Source organism: Pipistrellus kuhlii, unplaced genomic scaffold (genome assembly GCF_014108245.1).
Source record: "Pipistrellus kuhlii isolate mPipKuh1 unplaced genomic scaffold, mPipKuh1.p scaffold_m20_p_4, whole genome shotgun sequence".
NCBI lineage: Eukaryota > Metazoa > Chordata > Mammalia > Chiroptera > Vespertilionidae > Pipistrellus > Pipistrellus kuhlii.
This window is the reverse complement of record NW_023425540.1, coordinates 44978046-45001572: the sequence shown is the minus strand read 5'-3', so window position 1 is coordinate 45001572 and position 23527 is coordinate 44978046. Positions and strand designations below refer to the sequence as shown.

The following is a 23527-nucleotide window of genomic DNA, read 5'->3' as shown; positions in this document are numbered from 1 at the left end:
CCGGATCTCCCTAATTCCGGCCTCTCCTCTAATTCATTTTTCATTTAAGCCTCAAGAACACTCTTTTCATACCCTTTTCACACTGCGCCTTTTGGGGCTATCTCCCTCGGTGACTCCCCTAGGTTCTCAGACGGCAATCGCCTGCCCTGGAGCGGGCTTACCCATCCCTCTGTGCACACGCACAGGCCTCTCACCAGCAGAACTCCCCAGGCTCGCTGTGCTGTCCATGTCTTCATTCTTACACTTTTTCCTGCCCAGAATGTGCCACCCTCTAAGTTTTCAAATCTTATGCATCCTTCAACAGCCAGCTCAGATCCCACAGCCCCACGGGGCCTCTGCAAGTGGAGGCCCCCACCCTCAGGGTATGGAGCACCGCCCCAGGCAATGGGAACTGGAGATCCGCATCTGGTTACACAACTCCTGGTTCTACTCCTGAGGTTGCTGTTTTCGACGGTCGTCCACATGCTTCACGGTCCTTATCTCGCCTGGTATTTCCCATTGCACAATCTCGGAATTGATGAAGTGAAAGTGGCTGAGTTCTTGGATGCATGATGATCCTCACCTGGGATAAGGTGGACTTGCTCAATTTTTTGTTTGTTTTCATTTCATTGCTGTATGATTAAATGGGCATTCATAATCATGATTGCCATGATATTTAGGCTACATTGATGAGTATACCTCTAGTAGAGTAAAATACTTTAATAACTTCGACTTAAATGCATATTCCTATCTGTGTGCAGAGGGCTCCTTAGCCATGTTCAACAAATTAATCTTTACATGAAGAAAAGAGAGAAATATATCTCGTCTTTCTGTACAAAAATAAAGGCAGTGCCATTAAAGTGGAGCATTCACAGTTCTTTATAAGAAAGAAAGGACTTGGGGGTGGGAGGCTCATTATACTTTCTTTCCTCTGGTTTATTTTATGTCCAAAAACAACACTGAGAAGTCTAAAAAGTGTGAAATGCTGTCAGACCAAAATAAAAGCCTTGTCTGTTCTCTGAGTTGGACATTAATTCACTTGTCTAAGAACCTTTCCTTTTCTTAGTAAACTGAGGGTGGGGGAAACTTTCCTTCAAAAGGAAAGATACATGTTTATAAATCATTTCAAAGGCAATGATACTTTAAATGAAAGTAAACTGACTTAGGTTTAATGTAATATACAGATGATGTACTACATAATTGCACACTTGAAAACGATCCTACCTAATAAAAGAGTAATATGCAAACTGACCATCCTTCCAACACACAAGATGGCTTCCCCCATGTGGTCAAAGATTGCTGCCCCCATGTGGACACAAGATGGCCACCACAAGATGGCCAGCAGGGGAGGGGAACAGGCCTACAAGGCAGAGCAGTTGTGGGTGATCAAACAAGCTGGGGAGGACAATTGGGACCAGGCCTGCAAGGGAGGGCAACTGAGGGTGATCAAGCCTGCAGGGTGGTTAGGAATGACCAGGCCAACAAAGGAGGGAAGTTGGGGGCGACTGGGCCTGCAGGGAAGGGCAGTTGGGGGGAACCCAGGCCTTCAAGGGAGGGCAGATAAGGGCAAACAGGCTGGCAGGGGAGCAGTTAGGTATCAATCAAGCTGGCAGGGGAGTGGTTAGAGAGTGACCAGGCTGGCAGGCAGAAGTAGTTAGGGGCAATCAGGAATGCAGGCAGGCGAGCATTTGGGAGCCAGCAGTCCTGGATTGTGAGAGGGATGTACGATCAGGGATGCCTGATAGGATTGGGCCTAAATGGGCAGTAGGATATCCCTCAAGGGATCCCAGATTAGAGAGGTTACAGACTGGGCTGAGGGACACACCCACCCGTGAACGAATTCTGTGCATCGGGCCTCTAGTATAATTTAATTAACTAATGTCACCCAAATAAATTCAATAAAAATAAAATTAAAAATTAATTAATGTAATTTTTAAAATAATTTTATAGTAAGAAAATAGTTTGGTAATATGAGGTTAGTAGTAATAATAATAACAGTGCCAGCAGCAGCAGCAGCAGCACAAGGACAAGAGAGACACTTAGTCATGATAGAGTTAACCTACTCTCTTAATAACTGGGATCTGGAAACCTACCCCACACTTGATTCAGTATCTGCATCTTAACAAGAGGCCTACCTTGAAGTTTAGGGCACACTTTTCTAACAAATTTACATCTGCACTAACATGCATACCATCACAAATGTTCTAGTGAATAAAGACCATTTGAGCTGTGTAGGCTCCCAATCCTCAAAGCAAGATTCAATTTTGATCCTTGTATTTGCATCATTTTTTTCCCTTTCTCTCTTTAAGTAGCAAAAGCAGAAATAGCCCTGGCCAATATGGCTCGGTTGATTGGGCATTGTCCCATGCACTGAAAGGTTGCTGATTCAATTTTTGTTCAGGACACATGACCTGATTGCAGGCATGTCAGAGGCAGCCAATCGATGCTTCACTCTCACATCGATGTTTCTCTCTCCCACCTTCTCCCTCCTTCAGTTCCTCTCTCCCTCCCTTCCTCTGTAAAAATAAAATTTAAAAATCCTTTAAAATATATTTTTAAAAGAGCATAAATAATAAAGGACACTCAGGTTAAAAAGTGATTAACCTGAACTTCCAACTAGTCATCAAATTAATGAACATTTTACAATTTCCATCTTGCTCTGTTTCAATCCATAAAAATATGCTTCTTGGATACATGTTTTCTAACCCTTCACACAATGACTTTCTTGGGTTGGCAGTCTCAACAAGAGAGTACATACAAGCTGCAGGGAAAGAAACCAACGGAGTCAGTATTGGGAGGTCACATCTGGCTTCTGGCTTCAGTCACATGCTTTCAGTGATTCTCAGAGAGTCTCAAAAATGCTAGATATTCACAGCTAGAATGACATAACCTGCAGATTAAAGCAGAACCCATTGGCAGGAGTAGCTGAGCAGGATCCTACCTAGGAAACAAAATGACATCCCAAAATATTGCAGAATGAGGAAACTGGACAAGATACCAACTTGTGCTAAATTCCAGATAATCGCTCTCTGAATTTTAAGGCAATTCCCTGTCCCTTCTTGAAGTGAAGGCCTACGTAGCTAAAACTCCTGCACATCTACTGGCTACCAAAAATTCCTATGTAAGTATTTCAAATTTCAGATATTCAGTGTCATCTGAAGTCAGATGATGTACAGGCTGGCTGATATAGCAATATATAATCACTTTTACATACACACATTTGCTCTCCAGTTTCAGAAATTGTGCTTAAGCCATGCAAACAAACAAAAGACAGAGGGAAAGAAAAACCCACAAATATTCCACCCTGGTTTGGTTTATTAATCAGAGTAAATACAGTTTTATCTTATCATCATGTTTTCTGTGAAGAAACTTCTGTTCTTTTTTTAGATTTGGAGAATTGCTTTTCCTGACAGAACCCCCCCAGAACTGAAAACCCTGAACTGCAAACTTGTCCTTTGTCCTAGTTGTTTACCAGTCTTATCAGGCACACATGCGTTGGCAATGTGATTCTAAGATAAAAATTCCAAAGATATAATTAGATGTTTTTCCGAGAAACATCTCCCAATGCCATGAAAATTTGGTGCTGCTTTTCACTTCATACTTGGAGTGCACGGTCTTATTTCTTGCCACTTAACCATTTTCTCTTAGATAAGTGAGAAATAATAACTTGGCACTAAAAAAAAGGACATACTTTTAAAGTAAGCAATTCTGAAAATACAGAACTTATCTCAAAAGTCTGTGACTGTCAATAAACCTGTTTTTCCATAACACACCTCTTGAGGCTTATAATAGCATAAATATAATGAAAATAATGTCATGCCCTATGTAACTATCAATGATAAATGATAAAAGTTACATTCCAAACCAGTGATGTAAAGGCTATCTTGTGCCTTATAGATTCATTAGCTCAACTCTGTACAAAGATGATAAAGATAGAAAGGTAGGAAATCACAAATGTGCAGTTACTCTGTTGCAGAAGAATACTCTCTAGACAGTGAAATAAGTACTGTGAAAACATCTCTTTTTTTTTTTTAAGAACTCCATCTTTGCTAGAGACTGACACCAGTTGTGCAAAAAGAAAATCCTCTACTGCCACCTGCTGGCCATTTATAGTCAATGAGTCGCAAAGCAGCTAGAATAACAAACTTCACATTAAAGGAGAAATTGATTTTTGAAGCAGGAAAAATCTTTGGGTTCTTACATATATCTATCCACTTATGAACATCTACAATAAATTTTACATCAAATTATGGACAGATATTACATATCCATTTCTAGAAGTAGAGAATTATAGCCAGAGCGGCAGAGTCCTGACCTCTCAGCGCCTCACTACTGACTCACCGAGGCCCACTCACTGCCTTGAAAGAAAGTCATGCTTCCCTTTACCACAAAAGCCATTCAACTTAGTCCTGGGTCAGCAATAAAGATTTGAAACTGAATGGTCTTGGCAGACCTGTCTTGCAGAGAATTCACAACTCAAATACTAGGTCAGCTCAAGAAGGTTCACTCTCAGCCAAAAATAAAATAAAATAAAATAAAAAATCAGAGGCAAAATTCTATATTTTTGGGAGACTTCCATAGAGGGAACTTAAAATCTAAGGATGTCAGCATAACTCTGATGGAGAATCCCAAATGAGAGGTCAGTGGTTGAAACTGGATAGAATAGCCCTATTCATAAGAAAGATTCTGTAACTGGAGATATAAACATGATATTAAAATTCTGAAAAGGTGGGCTCAAGTTCCTGCTTCATTTCTTTTTCTGGAGCATTTAACAATTTTACAAAGCCTTTGCTAAAAGGGTTTAAGGGCAACAATTATCCTCTTTGATTTAGAAGGTATTTTTAAAATCAAAGTTTTTGATAAAACAGTACTTTTCTATCAACAATATACCAATTCTCCCTGCCAAAATAAACTATGAAATTTCTTTTTAATGTGTTTCATAAATCATAAACTATAGGTTTTTCATGTTTCATCTATTTTAAAAAATATATACTAAAAACTTGGATTTGACTAACCATTTTCTCCAAAATTTACACAAAGCACAATGTGAATTGAAAGGCAATGTCCCAACATATAAATCCTGAGTTTTTCTTTCATTTCCCTAGACATGAGCAAATTTGTCTGCTAGGACACTGAAGAATCGTCTGTAATTCTATGGTTCTATAATTAAGACTTGTACAAATTCAGCTGCCAAAAAATCACCAGAGTGGGTGGTGAGTACAGCCAAGTAAATGCTAATTATGGAAGGCAGGTTTTCTAAGATCTTACAAGAAGCAAAGGCAAGATCAGACAACTAAGATAGTTACTACGGCAATATAAATAGTCTTGTCAAATTCAATATAAGCCCCACTTTGCTCACAGCTGTTACCTCCCATAGTTCATAGGTATCATACTTAAAAAAAAAAATCTGAGATCCTCTGCTTGGAATCCAGCACTTAATTTGTCCCCCAAAAATAGAGTTATAAAATTTGCATACATCATTTTCACTCCTTGGACCAAAAAAAAGAAGGAACAGAAGTCCAATGTTCCAGACAATTTTCCATTTTATATCTCAGCTCCTCCACTAATATTATTTTTCAAAGTTCTGTTGGAGTTCAATAAAATGCCATTCACATTCTAAAAGAGATTGTGCGAGTCATAAGTGTACGGCATAATAAATGTACCTAAATCAAACACATGCATATAACCAGCACCCAGTCAGGCACCAACATTTTCTGTACTTCAGACGTGCCCCCACCCACCCAGAAAAGAGAAAATTTTATTTTATATATTAAAAAATACCACACACGCCAAAACCAGTTTGGCTCAGTGGATAGAGCATCGGCCTGCAAACTGAAAAGTCTCAGGTTCAATTCCGGTCAAGGGCATGTACCTTGGTTGTGGGCATATCCCCAGTAGGGGGTGTGCAAGAGGCAGCTGATCGATGACTCTCTCTCATCGATGTTTCTAACTCTCTATCTCTCTCCCTTCCTCTCTGTACAAAATCAATAAAATATATTTTTTAAAAAATACCACACAGCTCTCTCAATAACATAATAGAGTGCATTCTGACTCTCTGGGTATGTAATTACAACCTTAAAGTATAAGTGATTACACCTTTTCCTTTTTGCTTTTATAAACATCTATGCCCACCTTTCCCCTTATCAACGAGCTGAACCAGTCACATTAAATGACGGACAGATGTTATATATCCATTTCTAGAAATAGAGAATTACAGCCGGAAGGACACAGTTTCCTGATACCTCTTCTATGAAGGCTTCCTTGACTTTCCAAAAAAAATGACTTAAGTCCTCATCTACATTCAGAGTAATTTGCAAATAGTCTGTATGTTTACGCATATCACACTGAGTTACACTAATTTATGTGTACATCTGCTTTCTAGACGGTATCTCATGGACAGAAAAGGCATTCAGTCTTTTCCTCTGCCTTCTGTGCGTTAAGCTGTACACTTTAAACTGCATGCTAATGAATGATGCAATGTTTTTCCACACTATTTCTTCTGCCGCAGACATCTGAACAATTTTTCAAAAAGCAATGTACTATCAAATGGTATTATGTAATATTAAATGAAGCAAAATATACAATCCAGATATTTTAAAGTATATATCACCTTAATGCCCTCCATATAAATAATTTGCAAGAGTACATTTTATGCAGACTACCTAACATGTGCTAATTTTAATATACAGTACATGCATATTAGTAATACATGCATATTATGTAGCATATATGTCGACAATACAATGCTTTGTGACAAGCAGCAGCTATTTTCTTGTGAGCGATGATATAATGTCTTTCCATTGAAAGTTCACAAATACCCCTTTCAGACCTGATGCTATCATTTCCTTTTACCCCTCTCCTTCCCCACCCTCCTCCACCACCAAACTCAATGAGCGTATTTTGACTCATGTGAGATTGATTATTCTTTACTAGTACACTCAGTTCTGGGCTCTAGAAGAAAAAACATGAACATCTCATGAAAGTCAACACTTTCAGAGCTCCTACCTGTGTACCTAAGCTGGCTGCCATCATGTGAGTCAGAAGCTTAGCCGCAAACATGGAATACCTGGCACAGAAGAGATGGGAAAGCACAGCCAGGCAGAGACCTGTGGGAACAAAAACGCCCATGTGTGGTTTTATAATCCTCGAACAAACGGTAGCGCAGCAGAAAGCACTGGGACAGCTAAGCACATACAGCCTGGAGCCTGCCTCTGCTGCAAAGCAGTCTCTCTGGGAACCATTATGTTGCGATTTTAATTTACCCCATTTTGATTGGCATAGAAAGTCTTCACACTTATCAATTGAGCCTGAGAGTAATTTTAATTTTGAAATACCTACATGTTCCTTTCCCCACTAAAAAGAAATCACAAGTTAAGCAGATTAATAACTTAATTAAGCATTTGGTACTCTGTTTTCATTAGGCAAGTTTTACTGTTTCAGAAAAGAATCATATTCTAAACCTAATTTTCTAAGACCAGGTGAATTGGCTAAATAGATATAATTAGGGAGGTGAATAAGGTTTCTTTTTAGGCATGAAATTGTGAATAGTACAAAACTCAGGTTTTGTAATTATCCCTTTTTGTCTACTAAGAATAGTTACAGAACTACAACAGTGATGATTATGAATTTTAAAAGCACCCTTATGCTAGTGGGTGTTCAAACTAGGGGGGGAAATGTGTTTTTTCTCCCTAAGATGACTTTAACCTAAACATCTACATTCCTAAATGGGGGGCAGAAAATTATTCTCTTTTTAAAAATGTATTTGTATTAATTGTTAGAGAGAGGAAAGGAGAGGGAAAGAGAGAGAAACACCGCCGTGAGAGCAAAACATAGATCAGGTGCTTCCTGCACACCTCCTACCGGGGATTGAACCTGGAACTTGGTCATGCTCCCTGAACAGGAATGGAACTGGCACCCTTTCGGTGCATGGGACAATGGCCAACCAGCCACATTGACCAGGGAATATTCTTAATTTCTTTAAGTTTACTGGCATTCACCTATCTACACTGCTTCATGGGGATGATGAGAACTTCATCCCTAACCCACAAATCTTCTGTCTTGCAATTTGTATAAATTTCTTTTAATGCCAGAGTGTATGCATATTTTAAACATATTTCCTGGTGGGTTTTTTTTTTTTTCTTTTAATTCAAATGTCCAACACATAGTAGCTTTTTCACTAAGCCTTTTAGTTCACACTCATCCTCAGTCGGGTTGTTCTAACAATTATTCAAACATAAACGTATGCTGCTCTGCCAGGTACAGCGCGTGCATTACCTCACTTGTCAACGCCTCCTTGACAAACAAGAGGTACTACATCCATTTAAGAGGTTATTTTCTCACTGTTTCTCTGAAGCTACAGAGCCAAGTTTTAAAGGAGACCACCTGTTGGCATAAGTGGATGGAGCATTTGCAAAATGCCCACTTGGGGTCTGGTTTTCTGCCTAGAAATGCCTCTCCTAACTTCTTTTGGGAGAAGCTTTCAATATGTCTGGATTTAATGGGGTAGATGGGTAGGCAACTTCCCATGTAAGAAGTGCGACTTTGCATTAGTTAAGGCTTTTGGCCTAGAAAGTTGGCTAAGCTATCTGGAGTAATCCATTTTTAGGATGGCTGCCAGGAGGTGTTCTGGGACAGGTATGCAAGTCCTGGGGCTGCCTCCAAAATCCACCCATGCAGGTACACAGTGTATCCAGAAACTGCACAGTCATGCCTGATTTTGCACCTTAATTTAGGAGGTCTATAAACTTCTGGGGCTGATGCTATCAACTCATGAATGCACACTGAGTTTCCTGTGATGCTCAAAGCTAGCTTAAATTCGAGTTTTCAGTGTGTGTGTGTGTGTGTGTGTGTGTGTGTGTAAAATATTGGCTTAAAAGCATAGCAGGCCCTTTGCAAGTTTTTTATTTCATTATAGGCCAAATGATCACAAACTTATGCTCTCCTGTAAGTTTTCGGTGGTAGATGGTAACAATGTCAGGCAAGGGGATTTAGTGCTGGCCAAGGAAAAATGCACACCAGCCAACTACTTCAGTCATAGCTGTTTCCCTTTCCTTGGTAATATTCCAGTCTACGCCCATTTCATATAAATGTAGTACAGTTCAAATGCACCAGCTCAGGAATATTTAACCAAGTGTATTAAGCTGCAATTAAAATGCTAGCATGACACCTGGTGGCAGTCCCGGATTCAAAGCCAGTGGCAGGAAAATGGGCTAGATCCTACTGTCTATACCTACAGGGTGTGGTGTTATCTAGATGCTCAAGCAGGCAGTGCTGCAGCCTCCGCTGGCCTTGGGAAATACACTGAGTACCCTCAGTTACCAAGAAGCATCATATGCTGAGTATTTATCTTTTCTTTTATTACCTGATGCTGAATAGCCATACACACATGACTTAAATTTACAGGTCAGATTTTTTAGATTTTAACAATTTTTGTTTTAAATTCACTTAATGTAAACATGTAAATCACAGGATACAAAATCTTATAACAATAAGTACATTTTTTTAAAAATTAAGTATATAAAATAAATAAAGCATATTATTTCCAGTTATTACACTTTAAACTGTTTCTAAAAAATTTATTCTTGGCTAATTGAATAATTTTCCATTACTCTTTTTTCTAGTGTTATGTAGGGTACAGACTCAGTTGGAAATGGGCACACAGGCCAAAAAGTTGAGTAATGCTCAACTTAGAAAGATGAAAGATCAAGGCATATATAGCTACGACTTTTAAAAAAGAAACCAGTTTACCAAATTCCATGAAATTAAAGTAACATTTTCTCATGAATCTAAAAAGTTAAAGTAAGGTTAGCTCATGAAGAAAGAAGGAAAAAAAGTAAATCATACCTGTGCACATTAGTATAACATTATGAAATTCACCTCAAGCGTGAATGACTCCAGATGCGAACACTGTAGTTGTATAATATAACTATGTTAGGGAACCTAAGTATAATTTGAAATAAACATTGCTATTTGGAGGATGATATCAAAGAAGCATACTCTGCTTCTCGAAACTCTATTGATGTGGTATCAAAGATAGATGACTGAGTTGGAATCATCCCAATTTTGACTCTGAATACAATTTCTATACTTTGGGATTGTAGGGAGACCCTATTACATTCCATAAACCAGTTCGGTTCTGCCATGCATACATGAACTGGGTCATGTCTGATGCATTAGTAGGTGGGTCTCCTGTGTTTGGAATGTTTTTAAGCTGCAATTAGAGATGAATATAGACCTCAGATTTGTTCTGTGTGTGTGTGTGTGTGTGTGTGTGTGTGTGTGTGTGTAAAGTAAGTACTTAACACATTAAACTAAAGTTTTCCCTTGGCTAATGGTTTTATTTACTTCACAGATAACTAAGTGATAAATGCCAACACAAGGCCATTTTTACAATAAGTAACAGGAAGTAATTGTCTATAATTGCTAAATAATAAGACAAGATAAGTAAATAAATACAATCTCAAGTCCTTTCAAACATGCTTATTATTTTGTTCAAGGTTTATTTAACTGCATGAATATTCTAGTTGTACCTTTTATAGTTTACAAGCTGAGATTCTGATAGTTTTACTTTTCAGAAAAAAAATACTCTGTAACTTTACTAGATACCACCCACACATTTTAAATTGTTTTTTTTTAATAATATATATTTTCTAAAATTCCACATCAAATTCTTCCAAAAATATCAGAACTATGAAACAGAATTGGAACAGATATATTGTTCCTGATTTTAATACAGAGGTTTGATTGTTATTTAATTATATGTTACTACATTTCATAAAAAGAGCTAGTCAGATTACTTCCAAATTCAGAAAGATCTTCAGTGTGACCTGACCTAAATTATTGAAAATGTGTGTAAGATATATATAATTCTCTTCTCTACTTCCCGGAGTGAGTGGGGGGAGGGATTTAAGAGATGGTTACTCATCCTCCCTTGCAGCTGAGACAAAAAGACAATTTGAAAAACCTTGTAAGCCTAAGATTCATAACATAAGCTTACAATATTGATAATATAGTACAGTACTGTAAATGTATTTTCTCTACATTGTGATTTTTTAAATATATTTTATTGATTTTTTTACAAAGAGGAAGGGAGAGAAATAGAGAGTTAGAAACATCAACGAGACACATTGATCAGCTGCCTCCTGCACACTCCCTACTGGAGATGTGCCCGCAACCAAGGTACATGCCCTTGACTGGAATCGAACCTGGGATCTTTGAGTCCGCATGCTGATGCTCTATCCACTGAGCCAAACCAGTTAGGGATCTACCTTATGATTTTTCCCCTCTAGCTTACTTTATTGTAAGAATATAGTATATAGCCGAAACCGGTTTGGCTCAGTGGATAGAGCGTCAGCCTGTGGACTAAAAGGTCCCAGGTTCGATTCCGGACAAGGACATGTACCTTGGTTGCAGGCACATCCCCCAGTAGGGGGTGTGTAAAACGCAGCTGATGGATGATTCTCTCTCATCTATGTTTCTAATTCTCTATCCCTCTCTCTTCCTCTCTGTAAAAAAATCAATAAAATATATATATATTTTAAAAAGAATATAGTATATAATACATACACACAAAATGTATGTTAATCGACCACATAATCAGTGAGGCTTTTGTTCCACCATAGGTTATTAATATATAAGTTTGGGGGGAGTTAAGACTTACACATGGATTTTTTACTCACAGGGGAGAGGGGTGCTCAACATCCCGAATGCCCACATTGTTCAAGGATCAACTGTAACTTCAAATATGACTTCAAGCCAAAGGTGATAAAAGTAGGTGATATTTAGGTGTTGATTCTCAAATATATGAGCAACTCTACATAGCCTTTGTTAGAGCATGCTGCGAAAAATATGCAGTTATTAACAATTCTTTCAGGAACCATTCTCATTTTAGTTTTTAAATCTCTTTGGTTTGAAGTTCAGTATTTAGAACCAGCGATGGAGTTTTGTGGGTCACAGCAGCACTTGGATTTGTCTCTCTATTGAAATATCTAAAATAACATCTAGATTTATTTCAGCATTTTACCCTTTGGTATTATTTCATCAGTCTATGAAATTTCTATATATATTAAAGTGAAATATGATGTCTCCATCTGGTTTTGGAACTGTGGGGACCCAGAAGAATCTATTAAACAAAAAATATCATCCTTATGAGAGATGTTATTGAGAATAAGAAATTATTAAGATTCCCAATCATGTAGTCAATGCAGCAAACAATAATTCTATAGTTATTCCAAGTTAAATTGTAAGTAAATAGTTTGACAGACATTAACACATTTAAAAAGTTTCTACTCCTGTCAGACAGAAATGAAGCCTTAATATGGAAGGTGAAAAGTTATTTTTAAAACAGAGCCTATTTAGAGGTCCTGGGTTGTAGAATACAAATCAACCAAAGGGGTAGGTTGTTGTTTTTTTTTAATAAAATGTAAAATGTAAACTGCTTTGTACATATTATCTCACATAATCCTGACATTCTAATGTAGAACCTGTCTCTAGATTGCAAGACTCTGAACTACATATATCTTTTCCTATTATCTCACTTCTCTCCCACACTGTATTTACATTGCTTATGAGTTGGAACTGTTCCTGTTCTTTCCTATATCCTCAGTACAAAGTTGGCCTTCCACAACTTGAATGAATTAATGAGGAAATTTATTTTCTCCCAATGCTAATGAATTACAGTATATTTGTATCTTGTATATATAAAATTACTACGGGAAAACAGACTCATCCACATAAATATTTTAAATTATTGACACAAAATATTGCAACTGACCTGAGATGCAAATAAATCCAGAGGAGAAAAAGGCTTCATTGTATGAAGACAAGTTGTCGGTCTGGGCGTAGACAGCGTATACAGACATGTATGAACAGGCACATTCTACGTAGTCTGAAGTATCCTCAACCACTTTGCAAAACTGACTGTCAGACAACCAGCTAGGGCAAAAAAAGACAACTGTCACTATTCCTCCTTATTAATACTTGAGGTCTTGAGATGGTTTTTAAAGAAAAAGTAACTTATTAAACTTAAGTTTTCTTTACTCCAGACTTAAGCAGACCATGGTTTCAAGAAGAAAACTGGAGGGAACATCTCATCTGACATGACATAACATATCCCACAAGATGCCTTAAGAAGCAACCCAAAGACTATCCAAACCTCCCAAAGCATTCAGATACCGAAGAAGCTGGTCCTCTCAACAGAACAGTAGCACCCAAGGTTTTCAACAAAAGGCACTCTTGTCTATCTTTCAAAAATCTCAAAATACTACACAGCCATTATAATGTGTAGTGTTCACTCTCCCTTCCTTATTCTTTATATTTTCTAGTAACTTGAACCACGCAAATTACTTGTATGCTTTTCTAAAACTCCTTAATCTTTTTTGGAGTATGGAGCCAGTTATAATACATACATGTTTTCCAGGATTCTTTTAAGTATAGAGGGGTGTCCATAAGGTCTGGCTTATTTAGCACAACACTGTGCTACGTTTTTGTTTTGTTTTTTTTAATATATTTTATTGACTTTTTAGAGAGGAAGGGAGAGGAGAGAGATAGAGAGCTAGAAACATCGATGAGGGAGAGACATTGACCAGCTGCCTCCTGCACACCCCACACCAGGGATGTGCCCGCAACCAATGTACATGCCCTTGACCGGAACCGAACCCGGGACCTCCCAGTCCGCAGACCGACGCTCTATCCACTGAGCCAAACCGGTTTCGGCCACTGTGCCATGTTATGAGCATTTCTCAGTGACTACTGGTTGACAGTCTTGATGTCTTTACTTTTCTAAGGAAATAAAATTTTAACCCCAACTGCAGGTTTAACCTTGAAATATTCATTAGTCATTATATATTGAGGATCACAAAGTACCTATGCATTAGTTTAAGATCTGTCATCAGACATTAGGAATGTCAATTGATAATTTTTTTTTTCCAAAGAAGGAAAGATACTAACCAGAAGTTTTGTGTTTAGAGGATAGTTGGCTAATTATCCAACTAAACTATTAAACCTACCTAGAACTTTAGCTTATATGTCTGAAAGTCAGTAACAAATAACTTTTTACCCTTTGGTATTATTTTATCACTCTATGAGATTTCTGTTAATGTTAAAGTAAAATATGATGTCTCCATCTGGTTTGGGAACTATGTGGACCTAGAAGAATCTATTAAGAGTTGTCATCCTTATGAAAAATGTTAAGAATAAGAAATTATTGGGAGCTGAGGATTCTAGGAGCCTGTATTTTTTAACCACTCCTCTAGCAAACATGCATCTTCTCAGTGGATCCATCGAGTTTGCAAACAATGAGGAGATAAAAAGATGAATCAGATCTGAAATCTGCCTGGAAATGTTTAGAGCAGTAGTTCTCAACCTTTCTAATGCTGCGACCCTTTAATACAGTTCCTCATATTGTGGTGATCCCCAACCATAAAATTATTTTCGATGCTACTTCATAAATGTAATTTTGCTACTGTTATGAATCATAATGTAAATATCTGTGTTTTCCAATGGTCTTAGGCAACCTTGCTAGCAGTTCTCAACCTGTGGGTCACTTGATTTCCTTCTTCCTAAGGACATTTTATTAGGATAAAATTATGCATTCAATGTTAAAAAGTAATATAGGCCACAATACATGTAGAGTATGCACGACTATACCATGCATCTAAATGATATCTTGTCAAGACTGCTAACCAAGGAAATGGAGCAAAGATTTTCAATGAAAGATTTGAGAAAGAAAGGAAAGAGAAAGGGCTTTACTCTAGCTATATGCCCTCTGCCCTCTCTAAAACAAAACAAATTAACCCAACACCCTTGCTTTATCTACCAGATTTGAATTAATCAAGCCCAGTGACTGATTAGTACACTAGACTCTGGGGCATTGACTAGGCTCCGAGTGACAGAACTGCTCAGAAACTTGAGGCCTTGGGCCCAGGAGATTCAGAGAAAGCACCATTTTTTTCTTCCCATTCCTGTGTATGGCTTTAATCCCAAAATATACTCCAGCCCTATGTGGACTAGAATTACAAACCCCTGCTAATGCCTCTAAGCATAGAGTATCAGGTCCAGAACCACAAGCGCAGATGAAAGGGGTAAAAAGAATTTCCTTTCCTGCCCAATAAATCAACCAGGAACCACAGAAAAGTTATCCACATCGAGCAAAACTCATGCTAAATCCCATGAAAAAACTAGTCATCAAGGAGCTAATATTGTAATGAACAGATATTTAAATTGTTCTCTACATTTGCCACCTGCACAGTGCTAGACCCTTTCCTATGTTTCTTTGTCTTATTTCTTGTAGAGGTTATTCTTGTCCAGAGTCCATTGATGCGCAGTGAGAAAGAAAATGGGCTCAATGGCACCGGAATGTAGAAGGACCAAATTCTGATTTTTTTTTTAAAATGTATATATATATATATTTTATTGATTTTTTTACAGAGAGGAAAAGAGAGGGATAGAGAGTTAGAAATATCGATGAGAGAGAAACATCGACCAGCTGCCTCCTGCACATCCCCTATCAGGGATGTGCCTGCAACCAAGGTACATGCCCTTGACTGGAATCGAACCTGGGAATTTCAGTCCACAGGCCGACACTCTATCCACTGAGCCAAACCAGTTTCAGCAGGACCAAATTCTGATTTCAAGTAATTACTAATAAATACCTTGTAGCAGCCTGATTCCAGAGGAGACAAAGTGAGGTTTTGGGAACAATTCTAGGCGCTGCAGCATAAATCCTGTAGAGAACCTCATTGTTGTCGGTCAGGGGCTGTGAACTCTGCCCTTTCACACTCAGAGATAATACCTATAGTATATATAAAAAAGAAAACAAAATTGAATGATGTTTTCAAGTTAATGTCTTTACTGAATCTCCCATTCTGAACGTCATTTCATTTTTCATTTTTTTAGTCACTTGACTCTCTACTCACAACCACTATTTATACAGGAAGCTGCCTCAGGAACGCAGGGCACCTCCCTGGTTTTCCATTGGAAACATTCTGCCTCCACTCACTGAGCCATCTTCAGCTGACAACACTATGACTATAACTGTTGAACTTCATCACGATTGGGCTGTATCAGATAATATTAGTAAAAGCTACATTTTTCTCACTCTCCCTCTATGATATATAGTTTGCTCAATAAAACATGAAGAAAAATATTTCCAGCTGTTTTTAAGGCAAACCACTTGACAAATAGTTCATAAAGATGGGGCATGTTTCATAATTAGCTCACCACATGGAGCCCTTCCCACAAATCTGATCCAGCTACTGCATTCTGAGGAGTGTGGCTGCTATGCAAAAGTCAGATCCCAACCATAATTCTTTATAATGATAGATTACCTTATTTTTCAGGGCAGGAAGGCTGTTTCCACTTACAAACCACTGCTGGCTGCTATACTCTGTGAACTGGACCGATTCACACGGACTTTTCCCAGGCATGGTTTCTGCATCCGGGACATCCAATAACCTTTCTGGAACTCGAATATAATCACCTTCCTTCCCTTCAAACTTGTGCCCATTGATTTGCTGGGGATGCCAGTGAAGAGCCAGTATTGACAAATATGGGCAGCTGTCGAGGATGGTTTTGCTTCTACAACAGAAAAGCAAAGGATCTGCTGCAACAGCATGCATTTTATATATTTTTGTATTTGTTGTATATATCCCCTTGTATTTGCTAAAATGCATTACACCAGGGCTCTGTTTTTGGTGTAAAACCAGGACACTACTAACCCAGAGCAACAGAGAGAAATGTCTTTCAGTTCTTTTGTGGTGTGTTTTTTTTTCCACAGAAATGTCTACCTCCCTTTGCCTGATCCCCCTTATAACCTAAAGCATGGATATCAGATACCATTCTTTCAGTGTCAGTCATATCAGCATCAGTGAAACAGGTTGAAGGAAAGGTGCGTCTCTAAGGAAATGCTCTGTTTTACTTAAGACTATCGTAAACTTTATATATCTGCAGCCATGTTTTCGTCAAGAGTCCCCTTGCCCCTTTCTAATGGCTAATTTGACCATGTAACTGGTAGGAGAAATAGCCCTGAACAGTGATCTTTATCCATTTAACAATACCGCTTTGAACATCCCCTAGGCATAAGATTCTGTGCTCAGTGAAATTGCTTCCAAACCTCAGTGTGTGTTAAAATCAGTTGAAAGTTTGTTTAAAAATATAGATTTCTATATAATATCCCAGAATTACTAAATCAGGACCCTTACCTTGGGAGGGAGCTAGGGATTTTAGGATTCTGTATTTTTTCACCAGTCCTCCAGTGAATCTGATACATCTTATCAGTGGACACATTATGTTTGCAAACAATGAGGAGATGGAAATGTTCAGAGGATATTAGGATAAAAATGAGGCATTAAATGTTAAAAAGTAATATATGCCACAACACATGTAGAGTATGTATAATTATATCATGATTCTAAATGATACCTTGTCAAGACTGCTAACCAAGGAAATGGAGCAAAGATTGTCAATGGAACATTTGAGAGAGAAAGAAAAACGTAATAGCTAAGCTTTATCTCTACCCACAGGTCCTCTCTCTAAAAAAAATTGCCACCCCAACTTTACCAATCTTTAATGCAGCCTTTCATCCAGGGCTCTAGATCCTAATGTCCAAGACTCCTATTGAAGCACCTCAGGTGTACAGGCCACACACACCTCCCACACAGTCTAACACCCTAAGTCTGATTCTTACACACACACATACACACACACACACACACACACACACACACACACACACACCATACCTAACGTATACCATGTTTAACCTTTAAAGGTTGATGGTCTTCCCAAACACACCATGCTACTCTTGCCTGACTACCATTGTACCTGCTGTTTCCTCTTCTTGGACAACTTAGAAAGAAAGATAAGTGTGTGGAGAGGAAGGTAAGATACTGATTCATGGACTCATTCTAGTCACTCATTGTTCTCCAGCCACTGAGAATCCACCACATACCATGGTTCTAAGGAAAGGGAATACATTAGGCAACAGCACAGAAAGGACCATTCTGTCTGTGCATCTCAGATGCTCTGAGTTCTTCCTGGGCCTTGGAAGGCACAGATATGGAAACTAACTATAACAGCAGGATAGACGGTTCATATCTAAGACAACCTCAATATCCTGGTAATTTGGGAACAAAACAAAAAAAAAGTTAAAGATTTGGAACTATGGGGAATATAAAACAAAGAACTATGACTTAACTGAACAGCATAGTTGAACACAGTATAACAGGGAAGAACAGTAAAAGAATACTTCTTAACTATGGTATACACACACACACTGTGGCCTCAGTGAAAACGTACTTGAAATCATCCATTTCAGAGCTTTCCGGAGACATTAGAGACATTTGCAAAATGGCGCTGAGGAGCTGAACTGCTGATCGCTGGTCTCAGAGGGACATTTTGGAACAGGGAGGACAGCAGGAGGGGTCTCCTGAAAGGGCCCACAGAGCTTTCCAGGTACTTTAATGATGCTCCTCATTAAGAAAGCAGCCCTAACCTGTTTGCTCAGTGGATAGAGCACTGGCCTGTGGACTGAGGAGTCCTGGATTTGATTCGGGTCAAGCGCACATGCCTGGGTAGAAGGTTTGATCCCCAGTGGAGGGGTGTGCAGGAGGCAGCCGATCAATGATTCTCTCTCCTCATTGATGTTTCTATCCTTCTCCCTCTCCCTTCCTTTCTGAAATCAATAAAAATCTATTTTTAAAAAGAAAAGAAAAATAAGTCCCCAGGACTTGACCATCAGGGTTAAAAGAATACAGTGTAAGAGGATGCTGGTTCTGTACCCAAACCTCAAGTCACACCCAGGCACTGACCTGGGATGAAACTCTGGGGCACTTTGGAGTCATGGGATCAAAATGGATGATCTGTTTCAAAGCAGGTGGTTTACAATCACTTCTGACCACATGGCACAGAGGCCAGCAAGGGTAGTGGAGTCAAGTAGGCCTGGGATTGGCCTGCAGGCCTGAAACTGAGCCCAGGCCTCACCCTGGACTAATCATGTGACCACCGGCAAGCTGTGTAAGACGTCTAGCCTCAGTTTCTACATCTGTAAATAGGAACAATAAAAGCCCTAACCTATCCTTGAACAGCTACTTAAACTGATCTTTTGCAGGGATAAAAGTAATATATGTACAACTTTTACTAAGGACTAGTTCAATTCATGTAACACTTAATATATTATACTGTTAATATCTAGATAAAAAGCAATTTCATATTGTTCAATCTAATACAGTGCCAGAAATAGAGCAGAGGAATAGTTAATATCAGTTATTATAATTATTTTTTATTCTTTGATCTATCTTGTAACACTTTATATCTGGGTTTACTATCTCTTTGAACTTTATGTGTCTTATGATCTAAGAAGTAAAGATAAAAGTCTCACAATTCAAACAATATTTAAAATAACATGTCAGTTCATAAAAGACCCCATAAATAGGTGATTTAAATTATTATGCCAAATTTTTTAAATTAGTCTTCAAAATAGCGACATAACTTAATGAATACTGGTCACAGCATTCATCAATAAATAAAAAATAAAGTTTACAGAGCCCTGGTGGGTAGCTCTGTGTGTTAGAGCATCATCATCCCAATATGCCAACCTTGTGTGTTCTATCCCTAGTCAGGGCTCATACGGGATTCGACCACCCTGCATGTGGAGCAGCAAACTGATGTTCTCTCTCTCCCTCCCTCTCTCTCTAAAATCAATCAACAAAATCTTAAAAGAATAAACTTTGAAGAGATTACATAAACATTTTAAATCAGACATGTCCCATTAAATAATAATTATTACTTTTTAAATAACAGATATTACTTAGTGAGAACTGGGGGGTGGAATCTCCATTTTCACTCTTTTTTTTAAATTTATTATCCACCATGTTTATATTAAATCAAATAGAAATAGACATTTTTTAGAGTTTTGTACTACACTTACCCAGTTTAAAACACCGTGACTTCTGAAGACTACTAACATACAGTTACAAAAGTAATTACCTAAATACTAATAAACATGAGCCACTTTTTATTCTTTTTCTTTCCTCTTGCTTGTTTCCTGCCACAAAACGAGTCTGAAGTTCAACAACATTCTGAGAGATGCCTCCAAACAAATGAAACTGAACCTCCACTCCGGAGAAGCACCGGCTTACCGGCCCATCAAAGTCCAAAAGGAAGGTGCGAATCACCTTCCTTTCTTTCAGAATGTATCTTCTAGTCATTATAAGAGTAAGAGTAAAGAAAAGACCCTTTATAAAAGACCCTACAAAACAAGAGGACTATATTGTTGCCAGGATAAATTTACTTTTCTTGATGTAATTGCTGGGTGGTTTTGTGTTTTTGTTTTTGTGTTTTCAAATAGTTAACTTCATTTGTGCACTACTACAATGCATTAACTGTACAGTCTTTAGTTTCAGCATATAAATGATATTTGTGTTGTGTATTACTTTGCAAACTGTGGAAGGGATACATCCATAGAAGATACAGCTAGGGTATTAAATGACACTTACTTTTCACCCAGAGAGCCACAGGTAACCTCGGTCAGCAGAGAGAAGGCAAAATCCTCAGTGACTTCGGAAAAGTGGCTGAATCCCCTAGTGTCCTTACGCTTCGGGTTAATAAGAGCACAAAGAATATCATAGAAGAGATTTCGGTTTTCAATACTGAATGCTTGCTTTTTTCCTTCAACGGTTATCTGGGGGGAAACAAATATAAAAATATATCTTAATAAACCCTTTAAATGATAATGTATTATATACTATAATGTGTTATGTATTAATAGTTATTAGCATTAACAAAATAAGGATGAACCTATGAAGAAATTAAGAGAAATCCGGATCAAAATTATGTTTTAAAAAGATCCATTTGTACTTTAAAAAACACAAATAATCATTTATATAAAAAAAACACACAACCACCATAATATGTTCTATTTAATAACTAGACAAAGCCTAAAACGGTTGCATGGATCACTTACTTTTAACTACAATAATTAACATCATGAGTCAAAATTAATCTCTTTTATATCTACCCCAAGGATTATTATTGTGACCAACTAAGGAAATAAACACAAGAATGTTCATATAGAAGCAATATTATTCTTTAAAATATATATATATTTTTATTGATTTCAGAGAGGAAGGGAGAGGGAAAGAGGGATAGAAACATCAATGATAAGAATCTTGGATTGGCTGCCTCCTGTGCATCCAACACTGGGGATCTAGCTCACAACCTAAACCTATGCCCTGACTGGGAATCAAACTGTGATCTCCTGGTCCATAGGTCAATGCTCAACCACTGAGCCACACTGGCTGGGCAAGATTAGTCTTGATTATCAGTGTTCAACGAACAGAAACCACCACATGTCACTGAACTCCTAAAACATCAAATGAGAAAATCCTATTCCAACCAAGGGTAGTCAAGAGCTCTTGGCATTCTTGCCTTTTTTTATCTGTGAGTATGACCCTTCCTACCTTAAAGAGCTGGGTTATTTGCTATCTGAGGGAAAAGGAGACTAAGAGGAGAAATAGCCTTCACGATTTGTTTTTTTGTTTTTTTTCCTTGCCAGAATGATGGAGGCCACATCTTTATTGCCTGCCCAAGCTTTGATGTGAAGCCATTGACTTGTTGTTCCACTCACTCTTATATACCTGAGAAGTCCCTATGACTTCTTCAAAATCCAATTAGTCATCATTTCTCTAGGACTTCTACACTGGGCCCCACCTGCCTGATCATATACATGATCGCTCTCTTTGTACTTTGCACGTACTTTTATTAATGAACTTATGATGACAATGTTGAAATGGTTTGTCTGTTACTCCTACTAATTAAGCTAATTGAAGAAGTGGCTCATGTTTGCCATATATTTTTAATAGTTTTATAATCTATATGGTACCAAGCTGATGGCTGAACTCAAAATCCGAGTTTAAGAGTAGCCATCTCAAAAATAGTAAGGAAGAATGGAGAATAATCCATAACAAAAGGATGATAAAAAAAAAAAAAAAAAAGTACAGAATAGCCGAAACCGGTTTGGCTCAGTGGTAGAGCGTCAGTCTGCAGACTGAAAGGTCCCAGGTTCTATTCTAGTCAGGGGCACGTACATTGGTTGCGGGCACATCCCTGGTAGGGGGTGTGCAAGAGGCAGCTGGTCGATGTTTCTCTCTCATCAACATTTCTGGCTCTCTATCCATCTCTCCTTCTCTTCTGTAAAAAAACAATAAATATATCTTTTTTTAAAAAGTACATAATAAAAATTTAACAAAGTAAAAATTATAATGCAGCCAGGGGACAGCTCATTGGATTCAAAAGGAATATGTTAAATGGGAAATAAGCTCAAGAAATGCTCCCAGGACTCAGAGAAAATATAACAAACAGAACCAATCCATGAGATACACCAAGTACATAAAAGGAGTGGGTAAAGGCAAAACCTACACAGTTTCTTAATAAACAAGGAAATACTTCCGGCTAAAAATGCAGAGCTTGCTTATACCAGTGAAAATAAGAAAAAGAAACACCACCAGATGTATCTAATGATTTTAAAATATTATTTCAAGAATTTTTTTTTAAATCTCACCAGAAAAACAGACAGGAAAAAAACTACTAACAGAGAAACAAAAATTCAATTCGACATCAAGGTGTTTTGTGTGTTTTTTTGTTTTTTTTTTTTTTTTTTTTCAAATGAAATGCCAGAAACCACCTGAGCAACATGTGGGATTTTGAGAATTAAAGGCTGTGATCCGGAATTCTAGAGCCACCAAACCATTCATTCACATTCAAGGGCAAAAGAAAGATTTAGGAAAACACACAAAACCAAAAGGCCATTTACATACCCATTGGTTTACAGAGGTGCTATGCTCCACCAGTTACACTAACTTCTCCAATTCTCACAACTATCTGGTGAGGGAGGGATTGGTGTTATTTTGGTTGTTTCCAGATAAGGATATGGAGGCAGAAAGAGATGCCTCCCTTTCTGAGTGCACCAAGATAGTGAGTGTCCCCGGAGGCACTGTGACAGCCCCCCACCCTGACTGGAAACATCCCCCACCCTTGTGTCCCGGAATAACAACAGGATTGGCTCAGTTTGCAGCCAGGTCATGCAAGACTACTGCAAGCACGAAATATACAACCGGGAGTAAAATATAGACCACGTCTAAACCATCTGTTAGTGTGATTATACAATACAATAAATCAAATGTGAAAAATAATTCTAAAAATATAAGATACATATTATTAAAGTATGCGATAAGAAGAAATATTTTTGCTCTAAAGGGTCATTTTACATAACAATAAAAAGAACCTCTTCCTCAATTATTAAAACTGTCTTACAAAAAAGCCTGAATCAACCTTGGAAAATTTTTTTTAAACCGTCAGGAAGAAAAAGGAGATCTTTGGAAAGGGTGGAGAGTCCGTCAAACTTTCACAGAACATATTATTCCTGTGCTTTCAAGTGTTCCAGAACACAAAATTAAAGACAACACCTCCTGACTCATGTTTTACCAAGCTTTCATAACCTAAAAACCAAAGCCCTAAGAAATTAAATTGTGTATATAAAACCCAGCAGTCTTAA

The 23527-nt window shown here is 38.0% G+C and overlaps 1 protein-coding gene across 1 annotated transcript in view; it reads right to left on the bottom strand.

The window, feature by feature from the left end:
• ADGRV1 (adhesion G protein-coupled receptor V1) overlaps positions 1-23527 on the bottom strand; it is a 423988-nt gene that overhangs the window by 218551 nt on the left and 181910 nt on the right. The window contains exons 80-84 of the mRNA XM_045571582.1: positions 20472-20656; positions 16305-16554; positions 15630-15769; positions 12752-12912; positions 6985-7085 (exon numbers count right to left, since the gene is read on the bottom strand). Coding sequence (XP_045427538.1) covers positions 6985-7085; positions 12752-12912; positions 15630-15769; positions 16305-16554; positions 20472-20656 — 837 coding nt within the window. The remainder of the gene's footprint in view (positions 1-6984; positions 7086-12751; positions 12913-15629; positions 15770-16304; positions 16555-20471; positions 20657-23527) is intronic.